This window comes from Salmo salar, chromosome 06 (assembly GCF_965601325.2).
Source record: "Salmo salar chromosome 06, fSalSal1, whole genome shotgun sequence".
Classification (NCBI taxonomy): domain Eukaryota; kingdom Metazoa; phylum Chordata; class Actinopteri; order Salmoniformes; family Salmonidae; genus Salmo; species Salmo salar.
Window position 1 is genome coordinate 39,842,215 of NC_138296.1, and position 14,414 is coordinate 39,856,628.

General features: G+C 41.3%; 1 protein-coding gene across 1 annotated transcript; it reads left to right on the forward strand.

Annotated features, from left to right (window-relative positions):
• Positions 1-74: 74 nt before the first annotated feature.
• On the forward strand, positions 75-10,132 carry LOC106607192 (proteasome activator complex subunit 3). Its single transcript, XM_014203891.3, has 11 exons — positions 75-357; positions 919-951; positions 1,218-1,280; positions 4,135-4,239; positions 7,515-7,569; positions 7,817-7,932; positions 8,070-8,138; positions 8,301-8,368; positions 8,477-8,531; positions 8,612-8,698; positions 8,825-10,132. Exons 1-11 carry the CDS (start codon positions 313-315, stop codon positions 8,903-8,905), a joined length of 777 nt encoding a protein of 258 aa, XP_014059366.1. The 5' UTR covers positions 75-312; the 3' UTR covers positions 8,906-10,132.
• Positions 10,133-14,414: the final 4,282 nt, after the last annotated feature.

Below are 14,414 nucleotides of genomic sequence, written 5' to 3' on the forward strand. Positions count from 1 at the left end.
TATGTAAACACACCCATAGGATCACGTGACAGAAACGCATATTTGAATCAATGCTGCGCAAAAATAAACACTGTATTACAGTTAATGTAATACATGGACGTAACTTTTTGTATCAGTATATAATCTTATATTTTAAAATAATCCACGAGAAACATAGCTAGTGATACGTTTTTTTTTGGTTCACGTGGTTGTTTTACGAGTCGCATCTTGCCTACGTCATACTTTGATTTCGAAGCAGTGTGCGGCAAAGCAACAACGAGCCACTTCAAACCGTTTTTTGTTTAAATCAGTTAATTTGATTTATTTCAAATTATGTCTTCAAAAGGAATTAAGGTAGACAATGACCTCAAAACAAAGGTAATGTTTTGACAATTTCTTTGACGCAGAAGTTGAATAATTGACAATGCTTGCCAGGCCTAGCTAGGGAGGTTAGCTACATTTTGCTCATTGCTTATAGTAGCTAGTTACGTTATTAGCACAACATCATCTATGAATGTTCAATTAGAAAATCTGAGCTCAGTCAAGTGGTGTTTATCTATCCTTTTGAGACTGGACAGTACCGATTTGTTTGTTTGTCTACAGTACCCGGCATCACACATTTAAGCACGAGGGCTGTCTTTATCTGCAGAAACAGCAACGTTAGCTAGGCACCTTACTAACTAAATATTTACTATTTAATCTGTTGTAACACTAACAGTTCTTTGGGAGAGCGATAACATTAGCATATGTACAAATTTAACTAGATGGGTTGCCTGCTAGGTACAGATAAATACACGACGGGGGAAAAAACTATGGCGGTAAGGACAGCTGCTTCCATCAAATGGCACGTGGTGTTATTGGACTGTCATTCAACATGGTTTTACTTTCACATGTCATAAGATGTGTTCGAAAAGGGTTATTATTATTATTGTCTCATAGGTTGACGCCTTCAGAGAGCGGATCACGGGTGAGGTGAGTATCAATATTATGTCAACATGTTATTATTTTAGACTTTTGATGGTCCTAGTCTATTTCACAAATTTTACCAACCACAAATAACTGCTTGGAGTCGTCATGTAGTGGAGGCATTTATATATATATATATATATATATATATATATATATATATATATATATATATATATATTATATATATATATATATATATATATGCTGGTGCACACGTGATAATTGATTTAAAAAAAAAAAAAAAATAAATAAACGTTGTTCTTTACTAGGCTGAAAACCTGGTCGCAGACTTTTTCCCCAAAAAGTTGCTGGAACTTGACAGCTTTCTGAAGGTAATTCATATTCTAATAACAGGGATTCTATTGTTGTACATTTCTTTGTCAAAATAGAACATAGGTTAATCCAGAGCCCCTTAAGTACTGTCACAGCTGACATGATGTGTTGTCAGCTGTGATGCATTGTCCTGGCACCACCCTTGCACTGCCAGGACAACAACCTCTCCCTCATCAGCAAGGCAAAGGAGCTGATCATGGACTTCATGAAAGGAGGGCCGAGCACGCCTCCATCGACGTGGCTGTAGTGGAGTGGGTTGAGAGCCTGAAGTTCCTGTGTCCATATCACTAATTAACATGGTCCACACTAGAGCTGGGACGATAAACCAAAAATGATTAATACCAATACTATACTAGTGAAATTTGAAGTTAAATACATTTGCTAATATGGGTGATTCTTCATGGGACAGTTGATGGCTACAACCATCAAACCAGTAGTACATAATAAAAACTATAGTGCACATTAATGTTATAACAACGTCATTGCGTCAATTCAGGCACTTTATTCCGCTATGGATTGTTCTCCATATCACCCAGCTCTAGTCCACACACCAACACAGTCGTGAGGAAGGCACGACAACGCCTATTCCCCATTTAGGAGGCTGAAAATATTTGGCATGGGCCCTCGGATACTCAAAGTTCTACAGCTGCACTATTGAGAGCATCTTGGCTGGCTGCCTCACTGCTTGGTGAGGCAACGGCTTGGCATCCGACAGCGAGCACTGGGTCGTACGCACTACCTTCCAGGGCCTCGATACCAGGCGGTGTCAGAGGAAGGCCCTAAAAATGGTCAAGTACTCCAGCCACCCAAGTCATAGACTGTTCTCTCAGCTACCGTACGGCAAGCGGTACCGATGCACCAAGTCTGGAACCAACAGGACCCTGAACAGATTCTACCACCAAGTCATAAGATTGTTAAATAGTTAACCAAATAGCTACCTGAACTATATGCATTGAACCTTTTGCACTCTCTTTTGACTCATCACATACACTGCTGCTACTGTTTATTATCTATCCTGTTGCCTAGTCACTTTACCCCTATGTATATGTACAGTTGAAGTCGGAAGTTTACATACACCTTAGCCAAATACATTTAAACTCAATTTTTCACAATTCCTAACATTTAATCCTAGAAAAAATCCCTGTTTTCGGTCAGTTAGGGTCACCACTTTATTTTAAGAATGTGAAATGTCAGAATAATAGTAGAGAATGATTTATTTCAGCTTTTATTTCTTTCATCACATTCCCAGTCGGTCAGGAGTTTACATACACTCAATTAGTATTTGGTAGCGTTGCCTTTAAATTGTTTAACTTGGGTCAAATGTTTCGGGTAGCCTTCCACAAGCTTCCCACAATAAGTTGGGTGAATTTTGGCCCATTCCTCCTGACAGCTGGTGTAACTGAGTCAGGTTTGTAGGCCTCCTTGCTCGCACACGCTTTTTCAGTTGTGCCCACAAATTTTCTATAGGATTGAGGTCAGGGCTTTGTGATGGCCACTCCAATACCTTGACTTTGTTGTCCTTAAGCCATTTTGCCACAAGTATACTTTGGGTCATTGTCCATTTGGAAGACCCATTTGCGACCAAGCTTTAACTTCCTGACTCATGTCTTGAGATGTTGCTTCAATATCCATATAATTTCCCTTCCTCGTGATGCCATCTATTTAGTGAAGTGCACCAGTCCCTCCTGCAGCAAAGCACCCCCACAACATGATGCTTCCACCCCCCGTGCTTCGCGGTTGGGATGGTGTTCTTCGGCCTTTTTCCTCCAAACATAACGATGGTCATTATGGCCAAACAGTTCTATTTTTGTTTCATCAGACCAGAGGACATTTCTCCAAAAAGTACAATCTTTGACCCCATGTGCAGTTGCAAACCGTAGTCTGGCTTTTTTATGGCGGTTTTGGAGCAGTGGCTTTATGGCCCCTTGCTTCCTTGCTTCTTCTTTGCTGAGCGGTCTTTCAGGTTATGTCGATATAGGTACTTTTGTACCTGTTTCCTCCAGCATCTTCACAAGGTCCTTTTGCTGCTGTTCTGGGATTGATCTGCACTTTTCGCACCAAAGTATGTTCATCCCTAGGAGACAGAATGCGTCTCCTTCCTGAGCAGTTTGACAGCTGCGTGGTCCCATGGTGTTTATACTTGCGTACTATTGTTTGTACAGATGAACGTGGTACCTTAAGGCGTTTGGAAATTGCTCCCAAGAATGAACCAGACTTGTGGAGGTCTACAATTTTTTTTCTGAGGTCTTGGCTGATTTCTTTTGATTTTCCCATGATGTCAAGCAAAGAGGCACTGAGTTTGAAGGTAGGCCTTGAAATACATCCACAGGTACACCTCCAATTGACTCAAATGATGTCAATTAGCCTATCAGAAGCTTCTAAAGCCATTACATAATTTTCTGGAATTTTCCAAGCTGTTTAAAGGCACAGTCAACTTAGTGTATGTAAACTTCTGACCCACTGGAATTGTGATACAGTGAAATAATCTCTGTAAACAATTGTTGGGAAAATGACTTGTGTCATGCACAAAGTAGATGACCTAACCGACTTGCCAATCTATAGTTTGTTAGCAAGAAATTTGTGGTGTGGTTGAAAAACGAGTTTTAATGACGCCAACCTAAGTGTATGTTAACTTCCGACTTCAACTATACATATCTACCTCGTACCCCAGCACATCGAGTCGGTATAGCCAAGTTATCGTTACTCATTGTGTAATTATTCCACGCGTTATTATTTTTCAAATTCTCTCTGCATTTTTGGGAAGGGCCCGTAAGCATTTAACTGTTAGTCTACACCTGTTGTTTACAAAGTATATTAAAATAATTTTTGACTTGATTTCTTCATCCTTTCCAGGAGCCCATTTTGAATGTCGCAGACCTGAAAGAGATCCACTCAGAGATAAACATCAAAGTACCAGACCCAATCATTCTCAACAATAGTCATGATGGAGTAGATGTGGTAAGTTCGTGGATTCTCAATTGCATCAAATCAGTATCATGAAAGTGTATACATTCAATACCAAACATGATTTTGTCAATTACTTTTTTTATTTAACTAGGCAAGTCAGTTAAGAAAAACTTCTTATTTTCAATGACGGCCTAGGAACAGTGGGTTAACTGCCTTGTTCAGGGGCAGAACGACATATTTTTACCTTGTCAGCTCGGTGATTCGATCTAGCAACCTTTCGGTTACTGGCCCAACGGTCTACCTGCTGCTCCCATGGTTACAAGTAACTCACATGATTTAGCAAATTGGATCTTGATTGAAGACACGGGCACCCTCATAGATATCATCCTGACCAACCTGCCCTCTAAATACACCTCTGCTCTCTTCAACCAGGATCTCAGCGATCACTCCCTCATTGCCTGCGTCCGTAATGGATCTGCGGTCAAACGACCACCCCTCACCCTAAAACACTTCAACGAGCAGGCCTTTCTAATCGACCTGGCCCGGGTATCCTGGAAGGATATTGACCTCATTCCGTCAGTAGAGGATGCCTGGTTATTCTTTAAAAGTGCTTTCCTCACCATCTTAAATAAGCATGCCCCGTTCAAAAAATGTAGAACCGGGAACAGATCTAGCCCTTGGTTCACTTCAGGCCTGACTGCCCTTGACCAGCACAAAAACATCCTGTGGCGTACTGAATTAGCATCGAACAGCCCCCGCGATATGAAACTTTTTTTTAGGGATGTTAGGAACCAATATACACAGGCAGTTAGGAAAGCAAAGGCTAGCTTTCTCAAACAGAAATTTGCATCCTGTAGCACAAACTCCAAAAGGTTATGGGACACTGTAGAGTCCATGGAGAATAAGAGCACCTCCTCCCAGCTGCCCACTGCACTGAGGCTAGGAAACACTGTCACCACCGATTTTTAAATTCACGATAATTGAGAATTTCAATAAGCAGTTTTCTACGGCTGGCCGTGCTTTCCACCTGGCTACCCCTACCCCGGTCAACAGCCCTGCACCCCCCACAGCAACTTTCCCAAGCCTCCCACATTTATCCTTACCAAAATCCAGATAGCTGATGTTCTTAAAGAGTTGCAAATCAGCTGAGCTAGACTATCTGGACCCTCCTTTTTTTTTTCTTTTTTTCCCCGCTGCAATTGTTGCAACCCCTATTACTAGCCTGTTCAACCTCTTTCGTATCGTCTGAGATCCCCAAAGATTGAAGAGGGGGATGACTGTGGCAGCTTTCCAAAGGGGGAGACTCTTGACCCAAACTGTTACAGACCTATATCTATCCTACCCTGCCTTTCTTTCTAAGGTCTTCGAGAGCCAAGTTAACAAACAGATCACTGACCATTTCGAATCCCACCGTATCTTCCCCGCTATGCAATCTGGTTCCCGAGCTGGTCATGGGTGCACCTCAGCCACGCTCAAGGTCCTAAACGATATCAAAACCGCCATCGATAAAAGACAATACTGTGCAGCCGTATTCATTGACCTGGCCAAGGCCTTCGACTCTGTCAATCACCACATTCTTATCGGCAGACTCAACAGCCTTGGTTTCTCAAATGACTGCCTCGCCTGGTTCACCAACTACTTCTTAGAGTTCAGTGTGTCAAATCGGAGGGCCTGTTGTCCGGACCTCTCTGGGGGTGCCACAGGGTTAAATTCTCGGGCTGACTCTCTTTTCTCTGTATACATCAATGATGTCGCTCTTGCTGCTGGTGATTCTCTGATCCACCTCTATGTAGACGACACCATTCTGTATACTTCTGGCCCTTCTTTGGACACTGTGTTAACTAACCTCCAGACGAGCTTCAATGCCATACAACTCCTTCCGTGGCCTCCAACTGCTCTTAAATGCAAGTAAAACTAAATGCATGCTCTTCAACCGATCGCTGCCCGCCTGTCCAGCATCACTACTCTGGATGGTTCTGACTTCTGAGAATATGTGGACAACGACAAATACCTACGTATCTGGTTAGACTTGAACTCTCCTTCCAGACTCACATTAAGCATCTTCAATCCAGAATTAAATGTAGAATCGGCTTCCTATTTCGCAACAAAGCATCCTTTACTCATGCTGCCAAACATACCCTCGTAAAACTGACTGTCCTACCGATCCTTGACTTCGGCAATGTAATTTACAAAATAGCCTCCAACACTCAGCAAATTAGATGTAGTCTATCACAGTGCCATCCGTTTTGTCACCAAAGCCCCATATACCACCCACCACTGCGACCTGTTGGCTGGCCCTCGCTTCATATTCGTTGCCAAACCCTCTGGCGCCAGGTCATCTATACGTCTTTGCTAGGTAAAGCCCCGCCTTATCTCAGCTCACTGGTCACCATAGCAGCACCCACCCGTAGCACGCGCTCCAGCAGGTATATCTCACTGGTCACCCCCAAAGCCAATTCCTCCTTTGGCTGCCTTTCCTTCCAGTTCTCTGCTGCCAATGACTGGAACGAATTGCAAAAATCACTGTAGCTGGAGACTCAGATCTCCCTCACTAGCTTTAAGCATCAGCTGTCAGAGCAGCTCACAGATTGCACCTGTAAATAGCCCATCCAACTACCTCATCCCCATACTGTAATTTATTTTGCTCCTTTGCACCCCAGTATCTCTACTTGCACATCTATCACTCCAGTGTTTAATTGCTAAATTGTAATTACTTCGCCACTACGGCCTATTTATTGCCTTGCCTCCCTAATCTTACCTCATTTGCATACTCTGTATGTAGATTTTTTTCTATTGTGTTATTGACTGTACGTTTGTTTATTCCATGTGTAACTCTGTTTGTGTCGCACTGCTTTGCTTTATCTTGGCCAGGTCGCAGTTGTAAATGAGAACTTGTTCTCAACTGGCCTACCTGGTTAAATAAAGGTGAAATAAAAATGTAAAAAGACTATGAAAAGTAGAATCAGGTGTGTTACTGCTTGGCTGGAACAAAGGCCTGCACCCGCAGTTAGCTAGCATTTGTTTATATTGGCACTGCCTAACAACTTCATTAGTCTGATCACAAGGGTATGTTCCACATCTGAAAGAGACTACCCTGAACAAAGTGGAGGATAGCCAACACCAGTAGTCTCTCACTCATTTTAACATAACACTGTGTAGGAATGTTAATGAGACACAAACAGAATGGCTCATTGACTCTTAGCAGGTCACTGTGCTCAAAGCACTTGACCATTACTGTTCGAGGGAGAAAAATGTGGAACCCCTTTGGTCAAGGGAGACCTGTAACAGAAGTAATGCCTATGTTAACGCGAGGTTAATGTTTATAGCAAAATTCCAGAAAACGGAAAATGGAAGATGGACTAGATGATGATAACTGTCAAGGTAAACCCTACTGCCTGTTGTCATGCCATTTAATACTTGCATAATACGTCTGATGGCATTGCTGTACTGTAAAATATGCTTGTTGATATCGCTTAATGTCTGTCAATGCTGACTTATGCCAGAACCATTAATCTTCAATACATTTCTTGATAGAAGAGAATAGGTAGACTACACTTGACTGATTTGCAGTATTCTGTATTAGCTAGAAGCTGCTTGGATGTTTGACCTCTCAATCCCACTTCTCTAGATGGCCCCAAGGTGTTTGCCATGCCAGGGGGGATGATAAAGAGCAACGGCCAGCTGGTGGACCTGATCGAAAGAGTCAAGCCAGAAATAAGAACCCTCATAGAGAAATGCAACACGGTATGTACCCAAAGACACAGCCATTTTTCTTTTGAGGGATTTATTTGATTGCTTTTTGAGGGCTCTCCCACTGAATTGCTTAGTGGAGATCTACTGTTGAGAAATGACTGTCTCGTCTGTATGTCTCTCACTTTCAGGTCAAAATGTGGGTCCAGCTCTTAATCCCCAGAATAGAGGATGGTAACAACTTTGGTGTATCCATCCAGGTATTATACTTTCCCATCAATATGAGTGCAGAGACATGCACATTAACATGTCTAGCTTCTGGTCTACTTTCCCGAACATGAACAAATCTCCAACACTAGGGGGCAGTAATTGCACTCTTTTGCCTTTCTGTCAGATGATGCTGGCCTTGTTTCTGTTTACAGGAGGAAACTGTTGCTGAGCTCAGGACTGTGGAAGGAGAGGCAGCCTCTTACCTGGACCAAATTTCCAGGTATGCCACAGTATACACTACGTTGTGTGTTTTTATTTACTTCACAAAAATCCCTTATGAATCTGTAAAACGGTTCCTTTGGCTGTCTCAAACATTTGTTTTCAACAGGTATTACATCACCAGAGCGAAGCTAGTCTCAAAAATTACAAAGTACCCTCATGTGGTAAGTGTTAACTGCATACTGTTTACATCCACATCCAATCTGCTGCCCCGAGTCTCTTATTGTTGACCGTCTGTCTGCAGGAGGACTACCAGCGCACGGTGACTGAAATAGACGAGAAGGAATACATCAGCCTCAAGATCATTGTGTCAGAGCTGAGGAATCAATATGTGAGCAATACATGCACACCGTTCTGGCTCTGTTCAACCATGTTGTATCAACGTTATGTTGTTAGCCTGTCATGTTCTGGTGCAGGTATTTGTTTACCGTAATAACCAAACCCCATCCGCTTGCAGGTGACATTACATGACATGATCCTGAAAAACATAGAGAAGATCAAGAGGCCACGAAGCAGCAACAATGAAGCCCTCTACTGAACACTCCACTTCTCCTTATCCTCTTCTCACCAACTCCTAGTAACAGCCACATTGGCAGTATTTAGATATCAGAATTGGGCTGCCTATTTCTTTTCACTAATTAGTCTTTTGACCAATCAGATAAGCTTTGATGTGATTGGTCAAAATGCCAATTAGTAGGAAAAAGCTCCAAATTGGGTTGCCTGTGTGAATGCAGCCATTGACTGTAACAGGCTTTGTTCTGGACTATCATCAATTCCCTCAAGGTGGACTTCGAAAGAACCTCCTTAGACATGTTCTGAAACATCCATGTTTCCAGGACTTATGAGAAGGTTGTACCTTGATTATGGATTTTTCTCCATGTCTACCAATCAAGCGGGCTTGAACTGAACTCAAACATGGCCGGCCTCCACAAGGTTGGTAGGAGGTCAGATGAAACTTTTTGTGTCCTTGTTGTCCATGTCTGTGTGCTTGTAGTGTGTATGTCTTGTCTGGAAACCATCATTGGAGTCTCACAGGTATACTTTGTCTATTTTATCTTTAGTTTGTTTTTAAGGAATTATTTTTAGGATTCTGAAGTGCTTGATGGTAACTATAATTAGCTGTATGTGAGATTGTCAAGGTGAGTGTGTGGGAATGCTCAGTCTGCATTTTAGCTGTAGTGTAGCTTGCAGTCCTGTCAGTTATTTTATTTTGACTTAAGGGACTACTCACAAGTACATTGTGAATGACTATGGTCTGTTTCCAGCACAATATGTAATGGCCATCCACTCCCACTCTGATCTTGGAGTTTCAATTGTGTTAAAAGCCAGATCTGTAATGTTCTCATATCCCAGATGCTACGTGATGAGAGAAGTGTCTTTTACTGTATCTCTCCCTTAATTGTAATTTTGTTTTAAGAATAAATATTTTTACTTAATACAAATTCTTGAGAGAATGACATGGTTTCTCACCTATTGTATGTGCTGAAACTGTTGGTGTGTCTCAAAGAGTTTGTGTAGTTGAATTCAAGCCTTGCTGTGAAAATTATTAACCTCCAGACGAGGGGGCAAAATACTTATTAATAGCTAGGTTTCTATCTAATTTGCTACATATTTTCATACAAATGTGCTCAAATCTGCATTTAAAAAATATGTGCATTTCCCCACCAGAGGTGTTTCCATCAGACACTTTTTTTTTTGTGTGTGGATAAAAGGCTGCGTGATGAAGTTGCATGTACTGAATAAAGGTTGATGTGTTTCTATGGCATTTTCAGCTCTACCGATTTAGTTTTGTCACGCAGTGTTGCGATAAATGGCAAATTTGCCCAATCTGGTTCGCATGCTCTCTAGACAAGTTTGTTGATGGTGTACACAGGATAGGTTAGGTTATATAAGCTGGATAAGAGCAAGATAACTTGTATTTGTTAATTGGCAGCTAAGCACAGATCATGTCACTAGCATACAAATTAAGACCCTCAATTTTTATTGGAAAGGAGCATCAAGCTTATCACTGTGCACTTTCAGCACCCTGTAGTGTAGACAACGGCATGCTTTACCAACTTGCTGTGGGATGACCACACATCATAGCAACGTGTGACTGCAAATTTACCTCAACATGATGATTATTCTATCAAATTGCGTAAGAAATTTCACCACAATTCGTTGCACAAAGATCCCACCATGTCGAACAAAGAAATTGTAAACATTTACAAAATTGTAAGGACATATCCTGTTTCTATCACACTTGTCGTGATGTATTTTCATATGGCAGGCCTTTACTCGCATAAAAACTGTTGATGGATACATGGTTATAGGGTAACTTTAATCTACTACTGCTGTTTTTTTGTTCTAATTGATCATTAATTGCACCCAGGTCTAAATCAGTCCCTGATTAGAGGGGAACAATGGAAGAAAATAAAAAAATCTGTGGCATTGGCTTTGAGGTCCAGAGTAAGAGTTTGAGGGCACAACACTTTGCACTCGTAGTGGTGGTATAGAGATAGGGAAGTGCACCCAAGAGGTAATGTATAACAGGCTAGATAATGGGAAATAATCTAGAATTGGCTGCTGGTTGGTCATGGGCAGGGTTGTGTAGGTTACTTTCTAAATGTAACCTGCACTTCAGAAGTAATGTAATTTTGGGATTAACCAAACTCAGTAATGTAGTATTATTAATTTCAGTTTTTTTGGATTACTTTCCCATTAAGAGGCAATAGAAGAGGACGAAAAGGACCCATCAAACGCAGTTGGTGTGTCATCGTGGTCTCTGACTAACAAATTTAAACTTGAGCATCGGTGTACACGTCACTGACAAATGGAAATTGTCCACCCCCACAGACAGCGTGGTGAAGAAGGCACAACAGGGCATCTTCAACCTCAGGAGGCTAACGAAATTTGGCTTAACACAAAACCCTCACAACCTTTTATAGATACACAACTGAGAGCATCCTGTCGGGCTGTATCACCGCCTGGTACAGCAACTGCACTGCCCAGAACCACAAAGCTCTCCAGAGGGTGGTGTGGTCTGCCCAACGCATTACCGGGGGCAAACTTCCCGCCCTCCTGGACACCTACAGCACCCGATGTCACAGGAAGGCCAAAAAGATCATCAAGGACACCAACCACCTGAGCCACTGCCTGTTCACCCCAATATCATCCAGAAGGTGAGGTCAGTACAGGCGCATCAAAGCTGGGACCGAGAGACTGAAAAACAGCTATCTCAAGGCCATCAGACTGCTAAACAGCTATCACTAGCACATCAGAGGTGGCTACCTATAGATGAGGAATCACTGGCCACTTCAACAATGTTCCATATCTAGCATTACTCATCTCATGTGTATAAACTGCACTCCACACTATTCTACAGTATCTTAGTCACTTTTAAATTGTTTACATATTGCATCACCTATTTCATATGTATATACTGTATTGTATTCTATACTACACCACTGACTGTTAAACAGCAATCTCCAGCACACCAGAGGCTGCTGCCCATAGACATAGATTAGGAATCACTGGCCACTTTAATAATGTCTCTATATCTTGCATTACTCCTCTCATATGTGTAAACTGTACTCTATACTATTCTATGTATCTTAGTCACTTTAATTGTTTGTAAATATTGCATCACCCATCTCATATGTATATACTGTGCTCTATACTATGCCACACTATTTTAGTCCAAAGCTGCTCTGACATATGTGTGTATGTATATATATATATATATATATATATATATATATATATATTCTTAATCCATTCCTTACTTAGATTTACCTGTATTTTGGGTATATGTTGTGAAACTGTTAGATATTGCTGCACTGTCGGAGCTAGAAGCACAAGCATTTCACTACACCCACAATAACATCTGCTAAACACGTGTATGTGACCAATAAAATTAGATTTTAAATTATAATCTATTTTTTTTAAGTATCTAATCTGTTTACAATATTTTTGCTGGTAAAATAACTGATTGCGTAGCTTTTTTATAATCCGTTTTTTTGTAATAACTCCCCAACTCTGGTCACGGGTGTGATATGAAATGTTCGTATATAGTGAGAGTTTAGAGAGACGGTGAGTCATCGGCACATGACTTTACTGTATACAGAACAGTGGTTGTTTAAAGTAGCATTAGTGCCTGCTAAGATTTATTGTGCTCTTATATTTGATACAGTTGGTTCTTAAAGGTAAGCCTTGTCAGGGGCTACATCTGATCCTGACCTGAACAATGTTCCAATACATCCCATACAGCTGTAAATGCAATCCTGTAATGTGAATGTTGTTAATGAACTCTTAAAGGGAATGGTTGGTGTGGGCTGGTCATCTCAGATAAGATGTGCACCTCTCACAATATATAAAACTGACAATCGTTCCTTTACCGCTTTCTTTTGACCTCTCCTGCAAAATGGTCGCATCAATGAATATATCCGTTAGTCAAATGGATATTGATATTCCTTGGCATTGTCTTAGTAATGGTACAACATTGTTCTAATATGGCTTAATACGAGAGATGTGACAGCAGGGCAACAATTCCTTGCTTAACCGCTCCACCCTATAACGGGTGAACACAACGAGCGCAGCGTTGTTTTTGCTGACCTATCAGCTGAGGAATATCGTCAAGTACGCGACTACATGGGCACAATTCCAGACATAAACATTTCGTACTATCCACAAACTATGCCTTTTGATGATTACTTTAATCGACCTTTCTCTGCCAAAGAAAGTGGATACGCGGCTCTACCTGGATGACAATGGACCCAAGCCGGTGAGAGAACCGGCTTGGGTCCATTGGCACCCTTGGGTACATTAAAGACAGTGGTGGCAAAGTACCCAATTGTCATACTTGAGTAAAAGTAAAGATACTGTACCTTAATAGAAAATTACTCAAGGAAAAGTGAAAGTCACCCAGTAAAATACTACTTGAGTCAAAGTCTAAAATCATTTGGTTTTAAATATAATTAAGTATCGAAAGTAAATGTAATTGTTAAAATATACGTAAGTATCAAATGTAAAAGTACAATCATAAATAATATCACATTCCTTATATTAAGCAAACCAGACTGCACCATTTTTTTGTTTTTTAAATGAAAGGATAGCCAGGGACACACTCGAAACTGTGTGCCCCTGGAGCGTCTGTGTTTAGTGAGCCTGCCAGGGATGTTCTCTTGAGAAGTGCGTGAATTGGACCACTTTTCTGTTCTGCTTAGCATTCCCAATGTAACGAGTACGTTTGGATGTCAGGGGAAATGTATAGAGTAAAAACTACATGATTTTCTTTAGGAACGTAGTGAAGTAAAAGTTGTCATATACACACCAAAAAAAACTACTTAAGTAGTACTTTAACGTATTTTTACTGAAGTACTTTACAACACTGATTAAATAATATTTGGTGGAACCTCTTCCCAACTCTACTTAACATCGAGATGTCACGTTTGAGAGGTATAAAACCGAGTTACACTTTACCGCCCGCCAATTTACACTGGGGAGTACACACTTTTAATCTGTTGTTTATTTAGTTATTTTCAGGGTTTGGTAAATTGCTAAATTAGAATTTTGGTGTTGAGCCCCTTGTCTCTTACGAGAGTATGCCTCCTGGAGTCAAGTCAAGGACAGAGGGTTCCGTCGTAATTATGAGGGGTTGTATGTTCACCCTATAGGATTTGAATTTCAACTCAATCACGAGAGCACAAATCCGTTTCAAAGGCGTGTGATGAAGTTGCTTCATAACGGCCGGTACTTCAATAGCGTGCTGGATCTTAAACAGCAATATGACGCTGGGACAGGCTCCCAACTATATTATGTTCAAGATAAACGCCTCAGTGTCAAAAAGAATAATGTCATATACACTACATGACAAAGTATGTGGACACCTGCTCATCGAACATCTCATTCCAAAATCATGGGTATTAATATGGAGTTGGTCCCCCTTTGCTGCTATAACAGCCTACACTCTTCTGGGAAGGCTTTCCACTAGATGTTGGAACATTGCTGCAGGGACTTTCTTCCATTCAGAGCATTAGTGAGATGGGGTTGAGGTCAGGGCTCTGTGC